Below are 27,941 nucleotides of genomic sequence, written 5' to 3'. Positions count from 1 at the left end.
TGACATCTGATGACTAATTTGCGTCACAATTCTTCTGATTAGTTTTAATTAGAATTGTCTGAAACTCCATATTTTTTGTTCTTCAGGCTCAAGTAACACAACATCTCTATAGTAATCAACTGTCTCAGTACATATTACAACATACAGTTTTGAAGAATGATATATCTCCCTTGTTTACAGTTTTTTTCCCTCCCCCTGAATCCCATTTTCCTTTAAATCAATGAAATTAATGATAAAGCATGCATGAACATCCTATATTCTTATGTATAGCTGCAGGAAGCACATGGCCTGAAGCTGATCCAGCTTGTGCTTCTCCTGCGATTGCTTGAATTGGCACAAGGAGTTTGGCAAGGCTCATTTTGGGAGATTCCCGAACCCTCCATGTCACCAGATTCCTGAAGCTGCTCTAATGCTGTGACCACCTCATTCATGTTTGGCCTAAACTCGGGTTCTGCTGATATGCATCGATTTGCAAGGTTAGCTGCTTTAAGAGCTCCTGCCACAGAGTACTGGCCTTCAATACGAGCATCAAAAATTTTGAGAGCTCTGCTTTTGCTGGCAAGATAAGGTTTGGCCCATTCAACTAAATTGTGTTCCCTGGGTGGACGGTTATTATCCAGAACTCGTCTTCCAGACAACATTTCAAGCATAACAACTCCAAAACCATATACATCACTCTTGCAGGATAAATGACCTTCAACATATAAAAGAAAATATAAAAAAATTAAACAATAATCAGAAGGAAGCAGGCATAATAATTTGTTTCTACTTTCTAGTAAACCAAGTCAGTAGCAGTTTGCATGTAGTAGGAAATTACTATAATTTGTTTTTACTTGAATATAAACTGTATACAATGTCTTGAAAAAGAAAAATGGAACAAAAATGACTAGGAAATATATGATTTTTTTTTTTGTTCCAGAACATATTTTATCACCTAGACATTGCAAGTGAAGTTAGAATGCTATTCCAATTTCAGGAATAAAAATTATAGCATAAAAATTCACATGATGTCAGGAACAAGAATATGGTAAACAGCCAGGTCTGGGATAAAAGCAAAGGATTAAAAAAAAAAAAAAAAAAAGAACCTGTAGAAATATACTCAGGAGCTCCATACCCATGTGTCCCCACCACCCTTGTTAAGACATGGCTTTCATCACCAGCTGGTACATCCTTTGCCAAACCAAAATCAGAGAGTTTGGCATTGTAGGTCTAATTAGTTTGAATGAGAAAATAATGAAGCCTCAGTGAGTTTACCAGAAATTTTCTAAAAGCAATAAGTTTCAACAGTTAAATGATTCACTTACTGAATCAAGCAGGATATTAGAAGTTTTAACATCCCGATGGATCACTTTTCCCTCAGTACCATGAAGAAATGCAAGAACCTTGGCAACACCAAGGGCAATCTTCGTACGCAGGGTCCATGAAAGTGGTTCAAGGTAAGAATCCCCTGTTGCAAAAACATTTCAGTCCAGATCCTATATTTCGTATAGAAATGTTTGATCTCCTTGTTAAGGATATTGCTTCAGCTAAAAGGTCAAATTGCTAAAGAATGAATATAGTTCAGAATTCACTTCCATATAGATGAATCTCCAAGCTTCCATGAGGCATAAATTCATAAACCAGAAGCCGGTGGTTGTCCTCAAAGCAATAACCCAACAACTTCACAAGATTTGGATGTCGCAACCTTCCTAGATAGTAAATTTCTGTCTATAGTTCAAGAGACACTACGGAGTGAATAATTTCTGTGAAAAACATTACAAGTAAAATCATTTTATCTATAACAACTATTAGGGACCGAGATCCATTAAGATTGTTAACAATGTCCTTTTTGACAGCTGTAATTAAACATTTCAATCTCCTCTTTAGCATTGGACGCCAATGCGTATTAGATTCTCCAATTTGTGCCATACGTAACTAATATGAAACAACCGCTAGGTTCAAGATACCAAAAATAAATTAATAAGATATTGTGAAGGTGCAGGTAAGCAGATCAAGGATACAAGTAAAACTCACCAACCATTCCTCTTGACCCTGGAAACCTTCTTGGTCAATCGTCTTCACAGCAATTAACATGCCACTACCAGCCTTGGCAGCTGTTGATGAATTGCCATCAACCCACCCCTTAAAAACATAACCAAAACCACCTACACCCACCATATTATCAGGATGAAAGTTCCAGGTTGCTATTTTCAGTTCATTGAAGAGAAATCTTTTTAACAAGATTTCACCCTCTGTCTGAGGAGTTGAAGGCACTGCGACAGATGACAACTTTGCTATTAGAATTCCATCCTAGACATGTAAAGAAAATTCTTTAAACCTTGTAATAGTGGGCAACACCTAAAATGGAAATGTAGCAACTTACAGATTGAACCTTCAATTAAACAACAAAAGGAGTTTAATTAAGAAAATTTGCAATAAATCAATGCAGGAAGATTATGTTTGTTTCCTGCTGTTTCATACTTCATACATAATAAGTAAAAGTTCTATCATTTTGATATTAATTGACTTGCAAGGACTAACAAACTAACGAGTCCAGTAGGTAAGAAACATAAAGATCCGTTGAGCCAATAGAATTTGTTTATCAGAGACTCAGAATCGCATAAAGTATATCATTGCATTCCAAATTGAAGTTCCCTTTTTATAGATTGTAAGTATGGAAAAGAAGAAAAGATAGATAGAGGCTGTAATTCAAAAAGGTTTGGATATCTCCGTAGGACAAAGATTGAAACATAACAACACATAAAACAGTATGAATCGCAACGTACCATTGTGAGCTTGGAGTGCAGTGAAATTTGTATTGATGATCTCATTCATCTCATGCACTGTATCAGCTATCTCCCCAGTCAGACTGAGACGTTTCGCAATAAGGTACCCCTTCACGCTTGTTCGAATCCCACCACTCATAGTAACAGTCCCTAAGATATTATTACATGGTTAACAATTGAAACCAACCCATCAGATTGAAGCTCATGTAATTAGTATCAGTAAAAAATAGACTCATCAACCCCAAAACCATCCAAGTATGAATTAATTCCTTAAATTTGACCTGATGTTTGAATCTAAATAACCAGGGTATATGTACCAAAAAAGGAAAGACAATTACCAAGTTACTGCTTCTGATCGCAACTGAGAGCACTGGAGCTGATTCAGTAAGCTGGAAATGAAGAAAACAGCCAATACATCAGCTAGGGAACTTTGTAAAGTAAAGGATTAAAGACTAGAGATTTATTTATATGATATATAAGCAAGCTCAGAAGCGTTGTTTCAGACGTCAACCAAAGAGAGGCAAGAGCTCTTGTAAAGCAGAGGAGAAAGAGCACACCCATTTTGACCAAATCAAGATCGACGCTTTGATTAAAAAAATGACAATTACGTCTGACAAAGCTAGCATAGAGTCGCAACCAATTCTGAACACAAAAAAAAAAAAAAAAAAAAATTGGGTGTACTGAAAAACTGGGTGTCTCAATGGACTGGTTGTGATAAAGATATGATCAAATTTGATTGGAGGCACACATACATATTTCAAATTTGAGCAGACAAAAGCAGAGTAACTAAAGTTAGTTTCTTTTACCTAACTATAGCCGGCGGCGAACTGCTGCAAGTTCCGGTTTGTACGACGGGAGTGGTGGAAAGGTTCATGGTTGGAGTGATAATGGTGTTGGCTGCAACACGCGCCGAATTAGCGTCGATATTTTGGCTGTCATCATCGTCATGAATCATGATGATTGGTTTTGGCGCCTCTTCAAATGGCTGCAACGTCGACATGTGGAATTGTAATGTTGGACTTTATGGGCCTAGGCCCCAATTCTCTCAAGCCCATAACAGATTGTGAGATATGTTGGTTAAATTGTGGCAGAAAAGAAAGAAGAACAAAAATGCAGCACTATATAAAGCCAAATACAATAAGTTTTGTTTTGAATAATGTAATATCCTCAAAATGGCTGGAACTCTTTTTAGTACAGCATGATCGAAACAAGAATAATTCCTGAGAACTAAACGACGTACTATCTTATGTAGCTGCGAGAAGCAGATGACCTGAAGCTGATCCAACTTCTCCCGCTTGATTTGACACTGCTTGAATTGGAATAAGGAGATTGGCAAGGCTCGTTATGAGAGATTCCTGCGCCCTCAATGTCATCTGATTCCTGAAGCTGCTCTAATTCTTTTACCACCTCATTCATGTTTGGCCTCAACTCGGGTTCTGCTGACAAGCATTGATTTGCAAGGTTAGCCGCTTTACGAGCTGCAGCCACAGAATACTGGCCTTTAATACGAGCATCAAAAATTTTAAGAACTCCGCGTTTGCTGGCAAGGTATGGTTTGGCCCATTCAACTAGATCTTGTTCCCTGGTTGGCCGGCTAGTGTCAAGAACTGGTTTTCCTGTCAACAATTCGAGCATAACAACTCCGAAACCATACACATCATTTTTGCTGGTTAAATGACCTTCAACACACAGAAAAAATGAAAATGAAAATGAAAGAATTATCAAAAGGGAGCATAATGATTTGTGACTTTCTGGTAAAGAAATCAAACAGCATTTTACATGGTTAAGCAAATAGTTGGGAAGTTTATAGGTTCTTAGAGGGTTGGTTCAAAATATTGGAAGGGGGCTTACTTGTACATAACGTATCCAAATAGCAGGTTTGAGAGACATACTAGAGAATTTAGCTTATTGTATTAAGAGGCCAAATTGGATTAAACTGAAGAATGATAGATGAACATTATGATGAAAGATAAAATTCTTCTGCTAGAAATAGATAAAAAGTGGTATTCAATAAACACATATTCTTCCTTTGCCAGGATCTCTTGCTTGTTTATGTGGAAAAGTAAAGAAAAAAATCCTGTAAAATTAATTCACCTGTAGCAACATACTCTGGAGCTGCATATCCATATGTCCCCATCACCCTTGTCGAGACATGGCTACTATCACCTGCTGGTCCGTCCTTAGCAAAACCAAAATCAGCGAGTTTGGCATTGTAGTTCTGTCATTTTGAATGAAAAATATGAAGTATGAGCAAGTTTACCAGCATTCTTCTAGAAGCCATAAGATTCACTAATGAATGTTTCACTTACTGAATCCAGTAGGATATTCGAACTTTTGAAGTCCCGATGGATCACTTTTCCCTCACTATTATGAATAAATGCTAGAGACTTGGCAGCACCAAGGGCAATCTTCATACGCAGGATCCACGAAAGTGGTTCAAGGTAAGAAAACCCTATTTCAACTACATTTAAGTACCAAAGTTATGTTACAAATAGAAATATTTGATCACCTTGTGAACAGATGAATATAGCCTCTATTCAAATCACCTGTTCAAAAGGTGATCAACAGGGTATTGTTTAATTTAAAAGGTCAAATGGCTAAATATAGTTCATAATTCACCAAAAAAAAAAGAGTTCATAACTCACATTTAAATAGATGAAACTCCAAGCTTCCTTTAGCCATAAATTCATAAACCAGAAGCCGGTGGTCATCCTCGAAGCAATAACCCAACAATTTCAAAACATTTGGATGATGCAGCCTTCCTAGGTAGTAAATTTCTGTCTATAGTTCAAGGGCACTAGTAAATTTCGCTGAAGACATTACATATGTAATTGCTTATGTACCAAGATCCATTAATGTTGTTTCATGAAACCAAACAATGTCCTCTTGGAAAACTGGTAATTAACCATTTTAATCTCCTCTTTCAGGAATTGAACATCAATGTGTATTAGATTCTCAAATGTGAGCCGTACTCAACTGATTTGAACAGAGGCTAGGTTCAGGATACCAATTCAAAAATAAATCAGCAAGACAGATTGAAACTTTGAAAGTGTATGTAAGCAGACAAAGTATGAGTTACACTTACCAACCATTCCTTGTTACCCTGTAAACCTCCTCGCTTAATTGTCTTCACAGCAATTACCATGCCAGTACCAGGCTTGGCAGCTGTTGATGTATTGTCATCAACCCACCCCTTAAAAACAGGACCAAAACTACCTTCACCGAGCTTATTATGAGGATGAAAGTTCCAGGTCGCTGTTTTCAGTTCATTATAGAAGAATCTTCTTGGCAAGATCTCATTCTGTGTCCGAGGAATTGAAGGCACTGTGACAGATTGCAACTTTGCTATTAGAATTCAATCCTAGACATGAGTCTCATGACAAGAAAATCTGTAAGAGCAAAAGGAGTTTAACTAACAAATGGAGTTCAAAAGATTTGTAAGAAAAAGAAGTTGAAGGCACTGTGACAGATGACAACCTTGCTATTAGAATTCAATCCTAGACATGAGTCACATGACAGGAAAATCTGTAAGAGCAAAAGCAGTTTAACTAACACATGGAGTTCAAAAGATTTGTAAGAAAAAGAAGTTGAAGGCACTGTGACAGATGACAACCTTGCTATTAGAATTCAATCCTAGACATGAGTCACATGACAGGAAAATCTGTAAGAGCAAAAGCAGTTTAACTAACACTTAAATTGGTTATACATATTAAAAAAATATATAAAAAAAAAAATAAAAAAACAATGCCTAAACAAAGCTTTGGAGCAGAGCTGAACAGTGGAAAGCTACCATCATAGATACTGAGGCCATATGAAATTGAAGCAATGCTCTTCTCTTGTGCTTTCTTCTCATCCACAGAATCAGCAGCAGCTTGGAGTGCACTGAAATTGCGAGTGATGGTCTCATTCGTCTCATGCACCGTATCTATTTCTGCAGACAAAGCCAGGCGTTTTGCATTAAGGAACCCCTTCACGCTTGTACGAATCCCACCACTCATAGCACCTCTCCCTGAGAAATTATACAGTGAACAATTTTAATTCATAAGGTTGTAATAATTGATATAAAAACTGTTAACCAAGAAAGAAAGAAAAAAGTGAAAAGTATGAAGCTCAAGACTCATCTATTTGAAAGCCAGGAACCTAAATTGAATCACGCAACATCTGACCTATCTTTCCATCCAACTAAACAGCAAGAAAATTACCAAGGACCGCTTTTGATCAAGAGAGCTGATTCAGTTCTTGAAGTAATTAAGCTGGAAATGAAGAAAACAGCAAATTCATCAATCATGGAACTTTTCATCCAACATGAGATGAAATAACAAATAAAAAAGAATCTTGAATGAATTTAGCAAATCTCAGTTCTCCTAAAAAAAAAAAAAAAAAAGGCTGATTATAACTAAATAATATATGAACAAGAGCACTGATTATGAAGTCTACCAATAATTGAGAGAGAGAGAGAGCGATAGAGACTATTACCAAATTAGCACGCTTTGTACATTATAACTACATAGTCAAAGCTCTGTTCACGCAGTTACTCAGTTCGTTGAAAATTCTCCAGAATATGTGACGTCTGATAACAACAATTCTGTAGTAAAAAACTGAGAGAGTAGAAGATGAAGAGACACGAGTCCCCCCAATAGACAGCAATTGGTAGCTACACATATACTTTTCAACCACAAAAGCAGAGCAGCTAAAGATGATTGCTTTACCTGACTAAAGTCGGCGGCCAACTGTAGAAGCCGGTGGTTGGAGTCATAACGGTGTTGGCTGCCATGAATAAGCGTCGTTAATTCCAAATGAAGAACGAAGAAGAGGCGGAAGACGAATGTTCGACTGTTATGGGATTTGTAATGGTATGGGCTTTTCTCCAGCTTGTGGATTTGTAATGTTAGACTGTGATGGGCCTAGGCCCAAGATCGCTCAAGCACATTGTTGTGAGTCAAGTCCAAATCACTCTCAACACTATTACAAACTCTGCTACTCTGAATTGTGTCAAAAAGGAAAGAAAGAATGCAGCATTAATATAGCCAAATACAATAGGTTTTGTTGGTATAATGTATTCGAATCTCTTCGTATTGGCTGGAACTCCATATCTTGCTTGTTCTAAAACAAAAATCAGATGTGCAGAAGTGTAACAAATAATGTATTGATATATATGAACTCTTTAAGTAGCAAACAATGCTAAATAAAGCAACCTATAAAGTATAAACAAACCACGAAGAACAACAAAATTTATAATGGTTCACTCAATCGATATGATTAAGCTACGTCCACTTTCGGAACCGGCAAGATATTCCACTATGATCAATTTGGAGAAACATATAACTAGAGTTATGAACAACTCTCCCTACCCAAAACCCTTACACACCTATTAACTCTCTCCTTGATTTAAATAGAGAAGAAGAAAAATTACTTACTTCTCATATACAATACAGAGTATCACCAACACATAAGTTCAAGAAGCTTCAACTATAGAGCAACCAAGTGGCCAACAAACAGAGAGGAAGGCACAAGGAGTACTCTGGGAAGGCTTCCTGCATTACTATCTTATGTATAGCTGCGGGAAGCAGATGGCATGAAGCTGATCCAACTTGTGCTTCTCCTGCGATTGCTTGAATTGGCACGAGGACTCTGGCAAGGCTCATTTTGAGGAATCTTCAAACCCTTCATGTCTTCAGGTTCCTGAAGCTGCTCCAATGCTTTTACCACCTCAGTCATGTTTGGCCTAAACTCAGGTTCTTCTGATAAGCATTGTTTTGCAAGATTAGCTGCTTTAAGAGCTCCAGCCACAGAGTACTGGCCTTTCAAACGGGGATCAAAAACTTTGTGAACTCCGCGTTTGCTGGCGAGGTAAGGTTTGGCCCATTCGACTAAATTGTGTTGCCCAGTTGGCAGGCTTTGGTCCAGACTTCGTCTTCCAGACAGCATTTCGAGCATCACAACTCCAAACCCATATACATCACATTTGGCAGTTAAATGACCTTCAACATAAACAATTATCAGAAAGAAGGCATAATAACTTGTTATTCTTACTGGTAAACAAAGTAAGTAGCAGTTTACATGGTTTATCACCAAAAAAAAAAAGACTGTAAACTAAAGACACCTGTAGCAATATACTCAGGAGCAGCATACCCATGTGTCCCCATCACTGCTGTCGTGACATGGCTTTTATCACCTGCGGGTCCATCCTTTGCCAAACCAAAGTCGGCGAGTTTGGCATTGTAAGTCTGTTATTTTGAATGAAAGTATGAAGTGTGAGCAAGTCTACCAGTAAGTCTTCTTGAAGCCATAAGATTGAACAATTAAATGCTTCACTTACCGAATCCAGCAGGATATTAGAACTTGTAATGTCCCGATGGATTACTGTTTCCTCACCATTGTGAAGAAATGCTAGAACATTAGCAGCCTCAAGGGAAATCTTCATACGCAGGATCCATGAAAGTGGTTGAAGGCAAGAATCCCCTGTTCAAACAACATATTAGTCGCAAAACTATATTTTAAATTGAAACATTTGAGTCTCTATACTAAATTGCTTCATTGAAAGGGTCACATGTCAAAGTGAACATATATAGTTCATGACTCACTTCCAAATAGATGATTATCCAAGCCGCCACGAGACATAAATTCAAACACCAGAAGCCGATGATCATCCTCAAAGCAATAACCCAACAATGTCACAAGATTTGGATGACGCAGCCTTCCTAGGTAGTAAATTTCAGCCTACAGTTCAAGGGATACAACTGAGTTGATAATTTCTGATAATATTACATGTAACATCAGTTATCTGTAGAATCCATTAAGGTGCAAGATCCATTAAGATTGTTTCACGAATTTGAACAAAGTCCTCTTTGACAGCTGGTAAATCACCATTTTATCTCTTCTTTTAGGAATTGAACATAAATTAGATTCTCATATGTGAACCATTGTCAACTAATATCCACAAAGGCCACGTTTAGGATACTGAAAAACAAATCAACAACACATTGTGAAAGTGCATGTAAAGCAAATGATCGATACAAGTGAAACTCACCAACCATTGCTCGTGACCCAAGAAACCTTCTTTGTTAATCCTCTTCACAGCAATCAACATGCCCTTACCAGGGTTGGCAGCTGTTGATGAGTCATCAACCCACCCCTTGAAAACAGAACCAAAACCACCTTCGCCCACCATATTATCAGGATGGAAGTTCCAGGTCGCCATTTTAAGTTCATTCAAGAAGAATCTCCTTAGCAAAATCTCCCCTTCTGTCCGAGGACAAGAAGACACTGCTGCAGATGACCCCTTTGCTATTTGAATACAATCTCAGTCAGGTAACAAAAATGCTATATAACTTAAATTAATAGGTAATTTCTAAAATGGAATTAGAAACTCACAGAGTGACGTTTAACTATTTGAAAAAAAAGGTGTACAAATAGAAAAATTCTAACATCGCACTGCAGGAAGACTGTTTCCTGTTGTTCATACTTCAAAAGTATATGAAGTAACACTTCGATCAGTTTTGTGAATTGCAAGAATAAACAGTTTTAAACTAATTAATTAGGTTAGAAAGAGTGAGATCAATTGAGTAATAGTGTTTTGGTTTTCTTTGTTCTTTTTCCCCTAGACTCGGAGTCAAAAAACTTCTATCATTGGATTGCAAATTTTAGTCCTCTATTTCTTTTGTTTTCTTCATGAAGCAGGATAACTAGTAATTGTTCATATACCCTCTTGTACGAACTTTTAACATGATAAGACAGAAAGAAGCATGAATCAAAAACGTACCATCATGGGGCAGACTCACAGCTCTACAGATTCTATTCCAATTTGAATCCATGCTCTGCAGTTCGATTTCCATAGTGTAAGTGCAGGCAAAAGATTAAAATGCAATGTTGTCCAGTTAAAGACAGACATAAACACGTAAATAAAAACCTGACAAGTTCTTTAAGAAAGAATTTGAGAACAATACTACTCTCGGCTTCTTTGTAATAGATTAGTTAAATGAACGCAACCATTAGAATTGTTACTGAGTTTTGCTTTCCTCCCTTATACTCATTCACTTATATACTACCATATGTCTATGGCTGGGACATTAAAACATCCATATGAACTGCATAAACACATGTGCCACTTTGATTTAGGTACCTTTGCAGCATTGCTCAACATTGACAAGTGAAGAATGCCGTCGTCACCTATACTGAGCCCATATGAAGTTGAAGCACGACTCGTCCCCGGATGATCTTGTGCTCTCTTATCTATGGAATCATCAGAAGCTTGTGGCCCAGTCAAATTGCTATTGATGGTGTCATTCACCTCTTGCACTGTATCAATTTCCCCAGTGAAAGCCAGGCGTTTGGCAATAAGGTACCCCTTCACGCTTGTACGAATCCCACCACTCATACTATCAATCCCTAAGAAACTATACGGTTAGCAATTGAAATCAAACCATTAGAAGATCAAGTAAACTAGCACCTAGAATGCAAGAGCACTATGATAGCTCATAAACTTGCCATGAAATCCATAAAACTTTTAACCATAACAATAATAAAGTCTCCGCATACCAAACTAAAGATTTGTCTAGTTCAAAACCATGCACTAGATTCAATCATGAAAAGAATTAAGCCATCAAATTTGACCTGATATCTCTATCGAAATGACCATTGTATATGCACCAAAAAAGCAAGAAAATTACCGAGTTGACCGCCTCTGATCACAAACGCTGATTCAGTTCATCAAGTATAGCTGGAAATGAAGAAAATGAATTCATCAATTAGTTCATCTGTAAATCAAATATGGGATGATATAACAAGATAAAAACAAACAGAACAAAATCAGCAAATGCCATGTCTAACTGCAACTTTAAACAACTAAATGGAGTAAAAGGCTGATAAAAATAGAAGAAATTTTAGAAGATATGAGAATGAAGTTTACCAATAAACCAGAGATTGAGAAAGAGAGAGACACATGAGAGAAAGAGTAATGAAAGTTTGACCAAACTGACACGCTTCATAACCATGACTAAAATCTAATAGTCAAAGCTATACACTCAGTTAAAGAGAGAATGAATTTTTGAAAAGTACGTGACAGATGATAAGAATATTACGTTTGACTGCTACACCTACATTTTTCGAATATATTTTTGAAGTTATCACATACTTTCAAAGTTTCAAGTAAACAAAAGCAGAGTTTCGACGGCGAACTGATTGAAGTGATAATGGAGTTGGCTGCCAGTGCGCGCATACGAAATGCACGCGCGAGAGGCACAGAGAACACGCGCTGTCGTTGAGGCGGTTGTCATGGTCTTGATTTTGAGGCTTGGTTTTGGCATGGAATATGAAGTGAAGATGATGAAGCGGAAGAAAGAAGAGAGAGAGAGAGAGTAGAGAGAAGCTGAAAAGGTAAATAAATTCGACTATTATGGGCCTAAGCCCGTGCTTTGTCAAGCCCATATAGTCCAAGACTCCAAACCGGGCTAGGATGTATTTGTCTTCTCATTTTTTATTTGGGTGGGAAATGTGATTTTTTTTTTTTTAATAAAATAACTCGGAATTCCGTGAGTCCAATTAGGGGGACAAAAGAAGGACTAAGAGCTAGCACGATTCTTGGCTACGCCAGGAGTACCATACTCCATACGGCTTCAACAGACGTTAACAGAAGGATAAAAGGGTCATTCAATATTCCACAAACGACAGGCCAGTAAAAAAACCTTTACTGCCTCTTAACGAGGGGTGAAGATGTCATTTCTGCTCGGCACCATCCCTCTCACCTACCATATCAGTCGTGTTGTCGAACGCTGAGATACAGAGATAAAACTTGATCGCCGCCTGCAACTTACCTTCAATTTCGGTGTGGATCGGGAGCTTGGTTGCAAGTATCTCAGCAATCAAGTATCACAGCTATCTCTCACTCAATCGAATCTAATTCCGGAGGTAATGAAAATTTGGTTTTTCAACCCAAAGAAGAGTCCGCACCAGAAATTACAGAACCGGTTCAGATTCCGAACCAACGTCCTCCTACTCCATCCAAGGAAACCAAGAGACGGAGCCTCCAAAACCTCAAACTAAGAATACCAAAAACACCCAGAAGAGCCCTTCCATGGCACAAATGCTGTACGTATCCACCACCGAAAGAAAACTGTTCATGGATTTTTTTTTTTTTTTTTTGCATTAAAATAGAGCATCTTTATTGATGATAATTCTAGATGAGTACATGCTTAAAGACAAAAGTTAATAGAGATAGTCCCCTGATTCGGTGGAGGCGACATAACAAAGAAACTAATTAACCACATTAGAATTGATCCAAGAATCCAGAATACCAGTAAAAGGAATCCAGCCGAGATGGTAAGGAAAGGAGGGCCTTGGGGAGCATCACCACTTTTATACCCCGCCTGATTTATCTTCGATGGAATCCGCATCGGGTCAGCAGAAAATTGATCATAGTCACTCAAGGACACACAGAAGATGACTATTCCAACATCTCCAAACATGTCCAACTGTTCGCAGCTTTCTCCAAGTCCTGCATTTACTCTAACAAGTTGGTACCTAAGAAGCAACCGGATCAAAAGAAAGGTCATTAAACAGTGAAGACCATCAAAGCAATAAGCAAAATTAGTCTCAGCTAGTGACCAGTAGAAGTGGAATTGGATGCATGTAAAATGTAGCAGTCAGTCTGTAGGAGAAGGATACGAATCTAATTGTTCAATGTTAATACACCATTGTCAACTTTCACAATTTCAGTATTTCAAGCACCTAAACAAATTATTGACATAACTTTCTATTAAAAACAAGATTATCCATTTGATATGTGAGTGCAATGAACACTGGAACAGACCTAAGCAAAGAGTCATGCTGATCGATCAGTAGTATCACGACCATAAAAGTCATCTCTCATTACTGACTGGGGCAATGAGAAGTCCACACAAGCCAACCCAGTAGATGAAGTATCATCTTCGGCATATAGGATGTCTCCATCTGTGGGCTCATAGTTTACTCTTAATATGTTTTTTTTTTTTTTTTTTTTTTTTTTTTCAATGAAGATTATTAAGATTAAAAGAAAAGAAAGGAACAAAGGGAGGAGGGGACATAAAACCAAACCTCCTCCAAAGAAAACAGCCTAAAGCCAAAAACTCCTCCAAAGAAAACCAAAGGAAGAGAAAACAAATGCTAAGTACAAGAAAAAGCGTAACTAACGAACACGAAAATTAGGCAACCCCAAGGAGTCTTTCCGACAATGAGAACGAATAAGATCTGGGGCTATGTCCCACCAGGTTAAACCCGTAGAAGAAAGACCCATGTTAGCAAGAGCATCTGCAGCTTGGTTTCCCTCACGATAGATGTGTGAACAGCGAAATTGCATCCGAAATTGCAGTTTACTCTTAATATGTGAACAGCCTGAAATGGGAAAAAGAATGATTTTAGAAATTTCAACAATAAAGTGCAATCCAAAAATGCAATCTGGATCTGTGGATTAAGCAACAGAAAACACAGAGGAGTACGGAGCATGATGTTACCCTCTTTATGAAATAAGTAGCAACACTAGGTAGCATTCCCAGTTCAGTTGACCGCTTGTATGTGGCCTGAATGGCTGAATCATTCCACAATTCCTCCACAAATGGTGCAAATTCACGCGTAGCAGCTGGGAAGATGGCCTCTACATAGCCTGACACCACAGTCTTAAGAAGCCAATCAGAGAATGCTTTCAGCTTCGGGCCAATGGAGTAGGGCGTTTTGTTGCTGTCTCCTGTTTCTTTACCAGAAAACACATTAAATAAGCAATATATCAATGTCAAAAAGGCCATATTGAATGCAACTCTAATGTTTTTATCAGCATGTTTGTGCAAGTATGACACATCACTAAGACTTGACTAAGATAAGTATAGCAATGCATGGTTAACTAACTAATGCAGAGATTAAACTCAAGTCCTTCTGGTGAAATTTACAAATATCACCAATCTGTAATTCATGTAACTTTTTTTGACATATAGGTATCGTCATTATTGCCTTAATGGTATGTAGTTCCAGTGCTGTATCTCAGTTTCCCATTTTGTTCATGGATCTGCAGGTTCAACATATACTTTGTGCATTCTCTTGTAAACAAAAAAAGATTCATAAATCGTGACAATATGTATACAACATATTATAAGATTCCTATAACATTATAGAGCTGAATGATAGCTACATTTGCTGCCTTTTAAGCTAAGAATAACTAATCCAATACGAGGATAGGCTTCTGTCACAATAAACTCTGTGTAGACATGTATCAAGTCAAAGAAGACAAAGGAAAGTTTAACAAGAAATACACTGTACCACTGGCAACTGGTTGACTAGAGCATTGCCTCCTCATCTCAGCCAAACATTCCTCTTCAAAACGTTCCCGAACCTCAAGAAGTATACCAACATACTTATACACGTTTGTTTGTATTGTAGACTTAATACTTACGCGTTCATCCACCGAAAAAGGGATAGCTTCATATAGAATCTTGGCCTGGAACAAAGATTTATAGTTTGATATGTATGGTACTTCAGGGTTAAATAAAACTGGGCACAGAAACACAGCTGTATTCTGAAAGACCAGATAAGACTTCAGAACAGAAAAGTCAGTACAATTTTGGCTAATTAAGAAGCAAAGACTCATTGTCTATCCTTTCTGGGTATCTTTGCTTGTCAAATACCTGCAACAACTCTAAGTCAAAGTCCCAATAAAATCAAAATACAATTTTCAATAAGTATGCTTTAAAGTAACAAGTACATAAAAAAATTAAGGCAAAAGCCTTAAGCTAGACAACACTTCAGCAGAACTTCAAGATTCAAGAAGCAAACATTATTATATATAAAGCGAGATTTGAAGTCTAAACCACAAATTAGGAAGAAACTCAAGATATTCTTGTTATTATAGCATCTACATATACTAAAAGGATTGTTATGAATTGAGGCCCTCCATTCCCATATACATGTGTGACACATGGGTTAACGTCGAGATATGTTAAAAACAGAATACGAATCAAAATAAAGATTGCACTCATAATTCGTGATAAAAGCATTCACCTGTTTAAATATAGTACTTGCTCCAGATCCGTTACATCCAACTAAAAGTATCTTCTGAAGTGTTCTCTGCTCAATGATTTCGGGAATGATAGGATTTGAAGATCTAGAAGGGACTGGCAGTGACAAGACAGCACAGACAAGCTTTGTTCCAGCCTGAAAGAAGTAAACATAGTTTCATATACATGAAAATTTAAGACGACAAACGCTACACTAAATAATAAACGAATGAACTCTCAGGAACCAAACCATGCGCCATATGGATCCTTTAACATTGTTCATGCCCTCCTCTTGGTATGACCCATCTTCAGTCACCCAGAAGTGTGGGTTACCAGCACATTCAACTCCTACCAGCTGCAATGTTCAACAAAAACACTCAAGTAACTTTGCGCATTGAACACTTGTAACCAACGACAAGGAGTTTATGTCTTGAAATTAAGTTTAACCTGCAACATCCGGAGCTCTACTTTGGTGATTTCCCGACCATTAATGAAAACCCGTGTGCTTCCGTTGCTAGCATTTTTCCTTCATGCGACCCCCAACACAAAGGTGGGGAGAGATTACCTCTGAAGGCTTCTGTCCTTCCTGTTAAATTCAACAGCAGCAGGATTTTTCAAAGCGTAATATAAATCGAAGTAACAAATGTTGCAGACAACAAGAAAACCCTAAAGGAAAACATATTCACCTTCCCCCAAAGTCCACAAATCTTGTCATACCAATAGTTTCCTGGTTTTAGCTTCTTTGGAGGGTTTGGGCAGCTTTGTAACGTGCGAAGCTCCTCAGGAGTAAGAGGTTGTCCATTCACACTAACAGTATCCGCTGCCGGGGACAGCTGATTTGCTTCACAAGACTATTGAACACTTATTCAGTAATAAACTATAGCTGGTATATATGACATTTAACATGCACAGATATCGCACAGTAATCAAATGTTTGGCTTTGCTTTGTGTACCTTTGTAGCAGAGCTCAAGATTGGCAAGCAAGGCATGTTACCATCACAGAGCCCATATGAATTACTTGAAGCTGCTGCCATGGTAGCCTCTGCAAGTGGAGCCAAATGGGTATTGATGCCCTCATTGTTCTCATGATTCACAGCCAAAGAAGCGAGTCGCTGCTCATTAATGTAGGCCTTCACGCTTGTTCGAATCCCACCACTAGTCATAGTTGTCTCAATAGCTATGAAACAAATTATATCTTCAACAACAGAAACAAAATGAAGCTTAAAAAGTCATCTTGATCAAACCCAAGAATATATACATGCATTCCATTCAACCATAAAAATGAGCCCTTTAAATTTGTTTCAGAAAAGAAACTTACCCAATTGCTGATTCTGATCAATAGCCACTAGGTCACTAGCTGATTGATCAGTTCTTCAAAGAGGCTGGAATGAAGAAAAGAGCAAAATGCGACAATTGAAAAGTTAAGTTCATTAAGTCATAACTGGAAAAGAATTTGCAATGCATTATGCATCGATCTCAAATCACGTGCTATTCATACAATTTAGGAACAAGCTAAACAGGGTTGATGAATTAAGGGGGGGGGGGAAAACTCATAGAAGCTTACGAGTTAAGCAGAGTGAGAGAGAGAGCGAGGAAGAGAGTGTCTCTCTGTGAGAGCGGAGGAGAGAGTTAAGAGAGGCAAGACCAAGACTTGGACGCACTATGTAACACAATGTTGACCAATCAACACGTTTTCTACGCGTAATTATCTCATAAATTACTTGCATTTAGAAATCAATTCATTTGAACTTCCGATTCTGCCCTATTGGTGGCTTTCTGACTACAAATCAATACAGACTACATCAGTTCTTCTCTGCATTGCTTAATATTAATATTAGGCTAATTTGCCAATCAAAAATCTACATCAGCTCTTCAACTCCCGAGTAATGGTCAGCTTAAGCTGCAAGACCACACAGCATGATGTTACAAAGTGGTGTGATGATCGAAATCGAACCCGAACCTTATGTTCCTCATATTCCAGGCCCAGAAAGAGAAATGCTTCAGGGACAAGTAACCATGCAGACGTTCACGAAACTAAAATCTCTACAATAAACTGTCGCTGTACATACTCATTACAACATATGAATTTCAATATATAATTATATGTGCCATTCATGTTCTCCTTCCTTTTGTTTTCTTCCCTGGCCTGAATCCCAACTACTTCCTTTGAATCAATGAAAAACTCGATCAAGGGTGTTGAATTGCTGGTTCCATTGATACTTCTCCTGCACTATTTGGGACCATTGATTGAACTGACATTGGATTTTGGCGACGTTGATTTTGAGAGATCCCCAAGCCGTCCATGTCACTGGATGCCTGAAGCTTCTCCAATGTTTTTACCACATTATTCATGTTTGGCCTAAGCTTGGGATCTGTTGATAGGCAAAGAAATGCAAGGTCAACTGCTTTAAGAGCTCTGGCCACAGAGAACTGGCCTTTAATACGAGAATCAAAAATTTGGAGGATTCTGTGTTTGCTGACAAGGTAAGGTTTGGCCCATTCAACTAAGTTCTGTTCCCCGGGTGGCCGGTTCGTGTCAACAACTCGTTTTCCAGACACCAATTCGAGCATAACAACTCCAAAACCATACACATCACATTTGGTGTTTAGACGACCTTCAACATAAACAAAGGGATGAAAGAGTGATCAGAAAAGAGCTGACATAATAGTTGAATCATTTTTACTTTCTGGTAAACAAGGTCAGTTGCAGTTTATAGGCCGGGTTAAGCAAATAGTTGGAAAACTTAAAGGTTTTTAGCGAGAATAGGGAGTTGATTTAAAAGATTGAAAGAGGGCATACTTTGCATATAAGTTTGGAATCTGTACATACTCTAAATCACCAGAACTAGAACAAAGAATTGAAAATAGCAGAAGCTGGTCATTCATCAAGGATTCAGGGGACTATTAAGAATGGAGAACGTCATATATGGTACCCATAACATTTTTTCTACAAATGTTATGAATGATGGAAGCCTGCCTCTGGCTCAGAGACAAAAAACATTTGGGGTGACAAATTGGACTAAATTGAAGAATGATATAATTTTGTACCTTTTTCCAGGGTATATTGCTTCTGTATTTGAATAAAAATATTTTTATAAACTAAGATACCTGTAGCTACATACTCAGGAGCTGCATATCCATATGTGCCCAGGACCCTTGTTTCTATATACTCGGGAGCTGCATATCCATATGTGCCGATGCCCCTTGTTTTGGCACCTCGTCTGTCAATTGATCGCCCATCCACGGCCAAACCAAAATCAGAGAGCTTGACATTGTAGGTCTGTTATTTTCAATGAAAAATATGAAGTAAGCAAGTCTACCCGAAGTCTTCTACAAGCCATAAGATTCAACACTAAAATGTTTCACTTACTGAATCCAACAGGATATTAGCTGTTTTAAAGTCACGATGTATAACTTTTGCTTCATTGTGAAGAAATGCTAGAGCCTTCGCAGCACCAAGGGCAATCTTCATACGAACAGTCCACGAAAGTGGTTGAAAGTGAGAACTCCCTGTTCCACAACATTCAAGTCCAACCATATGAAGAATAAAAATAGAAATGTCTGATCACCTTATATATGATGCTATCGGCTTCTTTAGAAAATCAAGTGACTAAAGGGTGCCGGAATATCATAACTCACTTCTATATATATGATTCTCCAAACTGCCACGGGGCATAAATTCATACACCAGTAGCAGTTCGTTATCCTCTGAACAATAGCCTATCAACTTCACAAGATTTGGGTGACGCAGCTGTCCAAGGTAGTAAATTTCTGTCTGATTCAAGCGGCAGTATAAAGTCAATAAATTTCTGTCAAAATATTGCATGTATCATCATCACTTATCTGTAAGAACTATGAGCAAAATGCATTAAGATTTGGCATTCAACTACACTCAATTTAATATCAATGTGTACCTGGTCCTCAAATGTTTGATCTACCATACTTGACTAACATGAGCAATTTCAGGTAACAAAAAAAAAAAAAACAAAGGAAACAACCATATATCAGGAGAGTGCATGTAAGGACTCACAAACCCTTCCTCCCGACCCTGTAAACCTTCTTGGTTAAGCCTCTTTATAGCAACAGCCATTCCTGTACCAGGGTTGGCAGCTACTAATGAATTCTGATCAATCCACCCCTTAAAGACAGTACCAAAACCACCGTCACCCACCACATTCTCAGGCCGAAAGTTCCTGGTGGCGGTTTTCAGTTCATTAAAAAAGAAGCTCTTTAGCAAGATCTTAACCTCTGTCCGAAGAGTTGAAGGCACTGAGACAGACGACACCTTTGATATTAGAATTTCATTTCAATACATCTAACGTAAATTGTATAATGCAATTAGCAACTTACACCCTGAACCTTCAATTATATAACAGAAGGAGTTTTAAATTAATAAAAGTATGTAATATCAAAGTATAGTAACAATTTTGATTTCCTGCTATTCATAGACAGAAATAAACCTTCAGATCTTATGACTTTCATTGATAAACAATATTGAACTAATTAATCCAGGTATTTAGAATGTTAAGAATATTTGAGCCAGTAGTTTTTGTTTTCAGAGTTGTGTGAAGTAGATCATTGGATTTCAAATTTTACTTCCCTTCTTGTTTTGTTGTCTACCGTAGAAACCATACTAGCAATTGTTGATCTATCTTTTGGTGTAGTGAAAATTAACAATTAAAGGGTGTAATAAAACCAAATTTCCCGTAAAGATCTTTAATTTGATGATTATTCATGGCGTCTGGTATCTACAATTCAGTCCGCCCTTTTGATTTCCACTCATACAGGAAAGGACAAGGAAACCACCTTTTCATCTACGAACTTTAATATAATAAACATAAAATAGTGGATGAATCGCAAATATACCTCTGTGAGGCAGACTCTCAGCTCTGATTCTAGTTCCCTTTGAAACCCTGCTCTGCAATTCCACTTAAACAATATAAATGGGGGAGAAGATTAATACTAGCTAATGAGTTCAGCAAGAAACATGAACAGAAGTGACACACACACACACTGGAAAGCACTTAAAAGAAGAATTGCAGAAACTTACTAATTCATCTGTTACTAATAGCGAATCATATATGTACTGATTCACTTATACTAGTAGTATACACCATATATGCATTGCTGACAACTCATGCAATAAATAAACCAATGTGTGACTTTGATTAATGTACCTTTGAAGCAAAGCTCAATATTGGCAAGCAAGGAATGCTACCACTAAACCTACTGAGCCAATATGAGTGAGATGAATCCGAGTCCGTGCTCGTCTCTTGTTCTGAATCAGCAGCTTGGGGCGCAGTGAAATTTCTATTGGTGCTCTCATTTTCATGCACTGTATCCGAAGCCATAGTGATCCGCTGCGAAAGGAGGTACCCCTTCACGCTTGTGCGAATTCCCCCACCCATATCTTCTATGGAAAACTCTCCAATTCATGCATGTAACACAATTATCACTTTTAAAACTTAATTACCCAAGTAGTTAATAGCTAGCAGTACTAGAAAATTCAGAGAAAACCCTGAAGATTTATTTTGATCAAAACCAAGAACACATGCGTTCAATTCAGTCATAAAAAGCCCATCAAATTTTCTGTGTTCCATCTAAATTTGCACCAAAAGTTTTCTAGAAACTTACCAAGTTGTGGCTTCTGATCACTACCGACGACTCTGATCAACTTCCTGAGTACTGAAGCTGATTCAGTTCTTCAAGTGAAGCTGGAAATCGAGGAACAGTGAAATTTGTCAATTAAGAAGTGAAGCAAGTTAAGTGATAGCTCTAAATGAATTGCAATATGCATAACTGTAATTTGCAGCACAGAGTTAAAAGGGCTGATGAGTGATGATTCATAAACGATGATTAAGAAGCTTACGAGTTAACCAGAGACAGAGAGACCTCTTGGAAAGCTGAGGAGGAGAAAGAGTTCGTAACATCATGTTGACCAATAATTAACACGTTTTCTACTCGTGTGTTTACACTAGCAGTTTGTTGTTTGCACTTTTCTCTTTTATTTCTCCTGTCGGTGACTTCCACCAATGATTGGATTTTGAAAATGGGGATGCAATGTGTCACGGGCCGACTTTACATGCAGCGGAATTAGCCCGTGAGGTGCCAAGGTTCATCTGAATCGAGGCCAGCCTAACTTCCTTTCTTCCTTAATACTCCATTTTTTTTTTTTCGGTGTGCTTCTCTTGTCAACTTGACCCTTTTCAACATCGTCCCCTTACTTGTTGGGGTTTACCAACGAAAGCTACTCACAGATGAGTCTCACATCTTGTAACTAACCGATCGCTTCCTTGTGTCATAGTTGTCTTCCAAGACACTCGCCCAACCGATAGGCTTTCATGTCATTCCGGGTTGTGTCAGCTCATTGCTGACCCGCATGCATCCCACACGTCGATAGCAAGTAGCGTGACTGTGTACCGAGACCCAGTTGGCATTCACATTCCCTCATTGGGTCCTTCCTTAGTGGTTTCGTGGGCATCCCTTGCACCACCCACTCAGTTCAAGGGCAACACATGCCCGCATACTTCTCCTCGTGGGCATCACTTATGCAACTCACTCGGCTTATGGGCAACACATGCCCGCCTACTTCGCCTCGTGAGCATCACTTCTGCAACTCACTCGGCTTATGGGCAACACATGCCCGCCTACTTCGCCTCGTGAGCATCACTTCTGCAACCCACTCGGCTCATGGGCAACACATGCCCGCATACTCAAGCCTTGAGCGCCAACCTGACAAGCCATCTTGGCCTTGTGGCCTTTTCTATCTAATGAGGCTATCATGGTTTCTTCTTGATGACTGTCATGGCTCCAAGGCATACTCTAGCCCGTAGGCCAATCCTCAAGCGGGCATGCCGTCTTGCTTGTTAGCATGCCGCTCAAGTGAGCAACTCATCCTTGATGCCCCACTTAAGCTTCCTTCGATCTAGCACGGGGTCGCCCCTCCCGTGCTTGCTAGCATCACTTTGCTTTGGGCAAGGTCGAACCCTAACAAATGCCCACGTCGCTTGCTCCGTGGCCAATGAGCACCACGGGGTCCCGACATATCTTCCATAAGCCCACATGTTTGTCTAACGCTGATGGCATAAGGACCGCCCTCTTACGAATCTCGTCCTCGGTGCCGACCCGCAATATCGGCCTTTCTGCCAATACTGTCCACGAGACATCCTGACTCGTGGAAATATATGCCGCCCCTTTCTGACGACACATGCCCAGCCCCCACGGGTGCCCGGGAGAAGCTCACTTAGTGCCCCATGAAGGCCAGCACCGGGGGTGGTGGAGAGCTTGACACCATGTCTCCCCCTATAGAGCATATTTTGCTTAAATGACCAAGGTGGGAGGAAACATCAAAATAGCCGATGAGACTAATATGCCATAACTAATTCATAGAAAATCCAAATGACATGCCGTGAAGTGCGTTGAACTCGTTTCGACGTCCCGGACATTTCTCGTGTTTTGAGTTTTCCCAAATTCCAAGCCGAAGTACCTCGAACCAGAAGTTCTACTTAATTACGACAATGTCACTCGCCCTTCATTTAGCTTCAAGCTCGCCCTTGGGCTCCAAGGCTCGCCCCTCTCGGCATTTCCTTCACAAAGTGTCACGATAGCACTACTCTCAGGTGCGGCTCGTGACACAATGCAGTGACTACCCACTAAATTGTTGCAATAATTTCGGTACATGTTAAATTTGGTGGTGCAAACAACAGTACCAGTAGACTTAACAGGGAATTGGTTTTCTTAATGTAGTTTTGAAACTTTATTCTAATGAAAATATCCTATCCTACATCCCGGATTCCCGTTCAATTAATGAAAACGATGATACAGAATGCATATGGTTATCTTAAGTATTGCCACGCGAAGCAGATGGCCTTGAATGTGAAGCAGTTGTTGCATTGTTGGTTCCATTTGCACTTCTCTTGCAATATTTGGGACCATTAATTACTTGAACTGGCATGAGGATTGTGGCGAGGTTCGTTATGAGACATGTCACCAGATTCCTGAAGCTCCTCCAAAACTTTTACCACATCATTCATGTTTAATTGGCCTAAGCTTGGGATCTGTTGATAGGCAGCGAAATGCAAGGTCAGCTGCTTTAAGAGCTCTAGCAACAGAGTACTGTCCTTCAACACGAGCATCGATAATTTGGAGAATTTTGTGTTTGCTGACAATGTCAGAATTGGTCCATTGACTCCACTCAACCAATTAAATTGGATTTCCCAGTTGGCGAGTTCCTGTCCAGAGCTCGTTTTCCAGACAAAGTTTCAAGCATAACAACTCCAAACGCATATACATCACATTTGGCAGTCAAATGACCTTCAACATAAGCAGAAGGAACGAAATAATGATTACAAGGGAGCACACGTGATAATTTGTTCTTCAACCAAATAGTAGGGAAGTTGATTCAAAAGACTCAAAGTTGTATGTATTACATGGAACAAACGAAAAGGACTATAAATACCAAAACATGGTCACTCATCAGGAGATAAACACATAAGGGAAATCTAATAGCAGATTTGAGATGTTATACTACCTAGCTAGTGAGTAATAGTGAATCAAACGGGAAATATGCACATATCTGTACTGAAGAATGAGAATGGAGAATGTCATAGTCCATGACATTCATACTGTCTATTTGAGTTATTGTATTACGTGGTCAAACTGGACTCATTATGTTTATGATCGATGAAAGCAAAAAATCTAATGCTAGAAATAGATTGTGGGCATTAAAAACGTAAACAGTTTTTCTATCTTTCTCAAGGTAGCTTGCTTAGGTACGTGAACATAAACCATTCAACTAAAGATACCTGTAGCTACATATTCAGGAGCTGCATATCCAGAATGTCCCCACGACCCTTGTTGAGATATGACTTCTATCACCTTCTGGCCCATCCTTGGCCAGACCAAAACTACAGAGTTTCGCATTGTAGGTCTGTTATTTTCCAATGAAAATATGGTGTGAGCAAGTCTACCAGAAGTTTCCTAGAAGCCATAAGAATCAACAGTAAAATGTTTTACTTACTGAATCCAGCAGGATGTAATTAGAACATTTTATGTTCCGATGGATCACTTTTACCTCACCACTGTGAAGAAATGCTAGCACCTTAGCAGCACCAAAGGCAATCTTCATACGCAGCGTCCATGACAGTGATTGAGAGTAAGAACCCCCTGTTCCAACAATAATGAAGTCCGGCATTGCTTTCTTTTAAATTAAAGATCAGATGGACTAAAGAGTAGTGAAGAAAGTTCATAACTCACTTCTAAATAGATGATTATTCAAGCTTCCACAAGGCATAAATTCGTACACCAAAAGGCGGTCATCATCCTCAGTGCAATAACCAATCAATTTCACAAGATCCGGGTGACGCAGCCATCCAAGGTAGTTAATTTCTGTCTGTAGTTCAAGAGGCACCACAAAGTTAATAAGTTTCTTAAAATGTTATTTGTAACAGCTATTAATTAAGGAGCAAGAACAATTTTTCTTTAACAGCTACTAAGGAGCAACTTCATTTTATGTATAACAGCTATAAAGGAACAACATTATTCATTTAATGTCTTTTCCCTCGTCTTTAATGACCTGTTTTCCAAGTAACTTAAGGCAGCACACTCTTATTTAGAACCATTTTGTGCAATGGCCTTTTTAAACGCTCAATAGTTTAAGCAAATATAATCAAAGTGTATTAGATACTCAATAGTTTGATTATGCCATAATTAATAATTTAATATGAGCAAAGGCGGCTATGCGCCTATGTTTGGGGTGCCAAAAACAAATCAACAAGTAATTTTTATGACATTGTGAAAGTGCATGCAAGCAAATGACGCATAGAAGTAATACTCACCAACCATTCCTTGTGACCCTGAAGACTTTGTCGGTTAAGCCTCTTCACAGCAATGACCATGCCAGTACCAGGCTTGGCAGCTGTTAGTGAATTCCCATCAACCCAACCCTTGAAGACACAACCAAAAGTCCAAAACCACCTTCTCCCAACATATTATCAAAACGAAATTTCCTGGTAGATATTTTCAGTTCACTAAAGGAGAAGGTCTTTAAGGTGGGGAACAGCAAGATTTCACCCTCTGTTTGAGGAGTTGGAGGCACTGAGACTGATAACACCTTGATTTTAGAATTCAATCCTTGACAAGTTACATAATTGTCGTAGAAGTTGTTAAAAGAACTAGAATTTCACCTTCATTCATATAACAAAAGGAGTTTTAACTAATATAATATAGCCCTCAGTACAGTGACTATTTTGGTTTCCTGCTATTGATAGTACGTACAGTAAAAACTTTAATTTTGACATTGATTTGACTATCACGGATGAAAATTTCATATTACACTAACCAATACAGTAACACAGATCATTCAAGCAGATAGTTAACAGGTGAAATGAAAAGCAGCTTTTCCATGAAAAAATATATTAAAAGTGACATTCATATACAAAAGATCAAGGCTATGGTTTAGGAAGGCCAAACAAGGTCCTTATACATTTCAAAGGACAAAGATGCCCACTTTAATTTACGTAGAAGATACTAAACCAGTAAACAGTGGAATAGTGGATGAATTGTAGACATACCAGCGTGAGGAGGACACTCAGCACCGGTTGTAGTCCCATAAGAAGCCATACACTGCAGTTACAGTTACAAATTATAAGTGGGGAGAAGACTAAAATTTACAATACACAGATGAGAGCTCAGGAAGAATTGCAGAACAATACTTCTCTCAGCCTAGCAGTTCTAATTAGTCTCATAAACGAGACCTACCTTCAACAAACAAAACGATTGCACATGTTCCATTAACCAACATTCCCCACTTCTAATCAAGATGACTCTTAAGTAGATTCATTAGCTGAGTTGCAATCTGATTTGGGTTTGGCTTATCTCTCATATACATAACATATTAACATACATGTATAATGAAAAATTAATGTCTGGGTATGACTTGTGTACCTCTGCAGCAGAGCTCAACATTGAAAAGCAAGGAATGTTCCCATCACAGATATTGAGCCCGTATGAAGCTGAAGTCTCTGGAACTGAAAGCGGAGGTGGATGATCCACAGAGTCAGCAGCTGTGGAATTGCTAGTTACATTTATGCTCGTCTCATTCTCATTCTCGTGCACTGTGTTTATTTCCAGTGCCCCAGTGACCCGTTGTGCAATAATGTACCCCTTCACGCTTGTCCGAAGCCCACCACTCATCGTCTTAGTCCCACGAACAGACAAACTAGTACAGGAATAGCAGTATCAGAAGCTTGTAGTAAAAGCTACTAAACTTTTCACACCAAAAATATAAAAAAAAACTATTAAGCTGACGAACCATCTCCTTCAAAACCATGTAATCGATCCAATCACAAAAATATAAGCTGTAAAATTACCGAGCATATTGACCTGAACAAGAAAATTACCGACTACGGAGCCATTACAAATTCATGACAAGTGATCTTTGAAATCAAATATCAAATCAGGTTGGAACGAAATGAACAGAGCCCAGTTTCTTTCAAAAGTTGTATACATGCAAGAGTTTATAGAAACGTGATGATACATACATCAACAAGTAAATGGAGTAAAAGGCTGATGAATGAATAGAAAACTCACAAACGATGATTATGGAGTTTATAAACGAGAAGGCCAGAAACACAGAGATCTGGGAAAGCAGAGGAGAAAGAGGGTAAGAGGTCGATCAAGTCATCAAGGCTCTAGCACATTTTGACTTTCCTCGGTCACCCTGGTTTTAATAATAATACTATAATCACAAGTTCACAACCAACTAAAATAATAAATGCCAAAATCAAAGCTGAGCCAATATAATCACAAGTTCACAATCAAACTGATCCGCTTCCATTTCTACTTTTTTCCTTTTAATACAGCAATCACAACCAAAGAATAAATGCGACTTTTTTGTATCATCGAGTAGAAGAGCAATTCTGTACTCCAAAAACACTTCTACATATGTAGAATTACATGGCAAATACAGAAGAAGTACAAGAGAAACAGATGGTATCTATGGTGGAACAGCCAAATGACTTGAAACTGCAAAACCTGAACAGCGAAACAAGCCTTGTGTAGCAGCTAAGCAGAACCTTTTATTTGATGTTGCAAAATGCTACCGGGTCGATAATTCCTGAGGACTTAACCTCATCATGTTACTTGAAACATATACTCCTAA

At 38.6% G+C, this 27,941-nt stretch overlaps 5 protein-coding genes and 2 pseudogenes across 16 annotated transcripts; all 7 read right to left on the bottom strand.

Annotated features, from left to right (window-relative positions):
- Window positions 1–88: 88 nt before the first annotated feature.
- LOC133718023 (probable serine/threonine-protein kinase PBL10) lies at window positions 89–2,905 on the bottom strand. The gene is made up of 6 exons (XM_062144809.1): window positions 2,766–2,905; window positions 2,014–2,289; window positions 1,572–1,707; window positions 1,305–1,447; window positions 1,086–1,209; window positions 89–694 (listed from the first exon to the last, which is right to left on the bottom strand). The coding sequence occupies exons 1-6, from the start codon at window positions 2,808–2,810 to the stop codon at window positions 261–263; spliced, it is 1,158 nt and encodes a 385-aa protein (XP_062000793.1). The 5' UTR covers window positions 2,811–2,905; the 3' UTR covers window positions 89–260.
- On the bottom strand, window positions 2,773–7,628 carry LOC133718018 (receptor-like cytoplasmic kinase 176). Of its 3 annotated transcripts, XM_062144802.1 has the most exons (11): window positions 7,475–7,628; window positions 7,242–7,335; window positions 6,968–7,018; window positions 6,556–6,774; window positions 5,851–6,089; window positions 5,411–5,546; window positions 5,075–5,226; window positions 4,860–4,983; window positions 4,006–4,444; window positions 3,104–3,154; window positions 2,773–2,915 (listed from the first exon to the last, which is right to left on the bottom strand). In XM_062144802.1, exons 4-11 carry the CDS (start codon window positions 6,761–6,763, stop codon window positions 2,828–2,830), a joined length of 1,437 nt encoding a protein of 478 aa, XP_062000786.1. In that variant the 5' UTR covers window positions 6,764–6,774; window positions 6,968–7,018; window positions 7,242–7,335; window positions 7,475–7,628; the 3' UTR covers window positions 2,773–2,827. The 3 variants fall into 3 exon arrangements, with proteins under 3 accessions (XP_062000786.1, XP_062000787.1, XP_062000788.1); XM_062144803.1 differs by lacking the exons at window positions 7,242–7,335; window positions 7,475–7,628 and having other exon boundaries at window positions 5,075–5,217; window positions 6,968–7,145; XM_062144804.1 differs by lacking the exons at window positions 2,773–2,915; window positions 3,104–3,154; window positions 7,242–7,335; window positions 7,475–7,628 and having other exon boundaries at window positions 3,865–4,444; window positions 6,968–7,143.
- A 393-nt stretch (window positions 7,629–8,021) lies between these two features.
- LOC133718395 (receptor-like cytoplasmic kinase 176) lies at window positions 8,022–11,765 on the bottom strand. Of its 8 annotated transcripts, none has more exons than XM_062145231.1 (9): window positions 11,674–11,765; window positions 11,435–11,484; window positions 10,888–11,153; window positions 10,528–10,582; window positions 9,796–10,052; window positions 9,350–9,485; window positions 9,085–9,227; window positions 8,869–8,992; window positions 8,022–8,746 (listed from the first exon to the last, which is right to left on the bottom strand). In XM_062145231.1, the coding sequence occupies exons 3-9, from the start codon at window positions 11,140–11,142 to the stop codon at window positions 8,313–8,315; spliced, it is 1,404 nt and encodes a 467-aa protein (XP_062001215.1). In that variant the 5' UTR covers window positions 11,143–11,153; window positions 11,435–11,484; window positions 11,674–11,765; the 3' UTR covers window positions 8,022–8,312. The 8 variants fall into 8 exon arrangements, with proteins under 8 accessions (XP_062001215.1, XP_062001216.1, XP_062001214.1 ...); XM_062145232.1 differs by having other exon boundaries at window positions 10,888–11,143; window positions 11,674–11,731; XM_062145230.1 differs by lacking the exon at window positions 11,674–11,765 and having other exon boundaries at window positions 10,888–11,161; window positions 11,435–11,660.
- Window positions 11,766–12,468: 703 nt separating this feature from the next.
- Window positions 12,469–17,482, bottom strand: LOC133718021 (extra-large guanine nucleotide-binding protein 1-like; annotated as a pseudogene).
- Window positions 17,483–17,786: 304 nt separating this feature from the next.
- LOC133718019 (receptor-like cytoplasmic kinase 176) lies at window positions 17,787–21,811 on the bottom strand. Of its 2 annotated transcripts, none has more exons than XM_062144805.1 (9): window positions 21,651–21,811; window positions 21,416–21,495; window positions 20,959–21,206; window positions 20,648–20,699; window positions 19,812–20,050; window positions 19,421–19,556; window positions 19,152–19,291; window positions 18,890–19,061; window positions 17,787–18,396 (listed from the first exon to the last, which is right to left on the bottom strand). In XM_062144805.1, exons 3-9 carry the CDS (start codon window positions 21,187–21,189, stop codon window positions 17,969–17,971), a joined length of 1,398 nt encoding a protein of 465 aa, XP_062000789.1. In that variant the 5' UTR covers window positions 21,190–21,206; window positions 21,416–21,495; window positions 21,651–21,811; the 3' UTR covers window positions 17,787–17,968. The 2 variants fall into 2 exon arrangements, with proteins under 2 accessions (XP_062000789.1, XP_062000791.1); XM_062144807.1 differs by having other exon boundaries at window positions 20,648–20,710; window positions 21,651–21,806.
- Window positions 21,812–23,421: 1,610 nt separating this feature from the next.
- Window positions 23,422–26,158, bottom strand: LOC133717347 (receptor-like cytoplasmic kinase 176; annotated as a pseudogene).
- Window positions 26,159–26,261: 103 nt separating this feature from the next.
- On the bottom strand, window positions 26,262–27,564 carry LOC133714721 (uncharacterized). Of its 2 annotated transcripts, none has more exons than XM_062140942.1 (3): window positions 27,371–27,564; window positions 26,726–26,999; window positions 26,262–26,404 (listed from the first exon to the last, which is right to left on the bottom strand). In XM_062140942.1, the coding sequence occupies exons 2-3, from the start codon at window positions 26,972–26,974 to the stop codon at window positions 26,309–26,311; spliced, it is 345 nt and encodes a 114-aa protein (XP_061996926.1). In that variant the 5' UTR covers window positions 26,975–26,999; window positions 27,371–27,564; the 3' UTR covers window positions 26,262–26,308. The 2 variants fall into 2 exon arrangements, with proteins under 2 accessions (XP_061996926.1, XP_061996927.1); XM_062140943.1 differs by lacking the exon at window positions 27,371–27,564 and adding an exon at window positions 27,093–27,349.
- Window positions 27,565–27,941: the final 377 nt, after the last annotated feature.

The sequence above is a fragment of the Rosa rugosa genome, chromosome 6 (assembly GCF_958449725.1).
Source record: "Rosa rugosa chromosome 6, drRosRugo1.1, whole genome shotgun sequence".
NCBI classification, from domain to species: Eukaryota; Viridiplantae; Streptophyta; class Magnoliopsida; order Rosales; family Rosaceae; genus Rosa; species Rosa rugosa.
The sequence above is the reverse complement of the archived record's forward strand: the minus strand, read 5'-3'. Positions and strand labels throughout refer to the sequence as shown.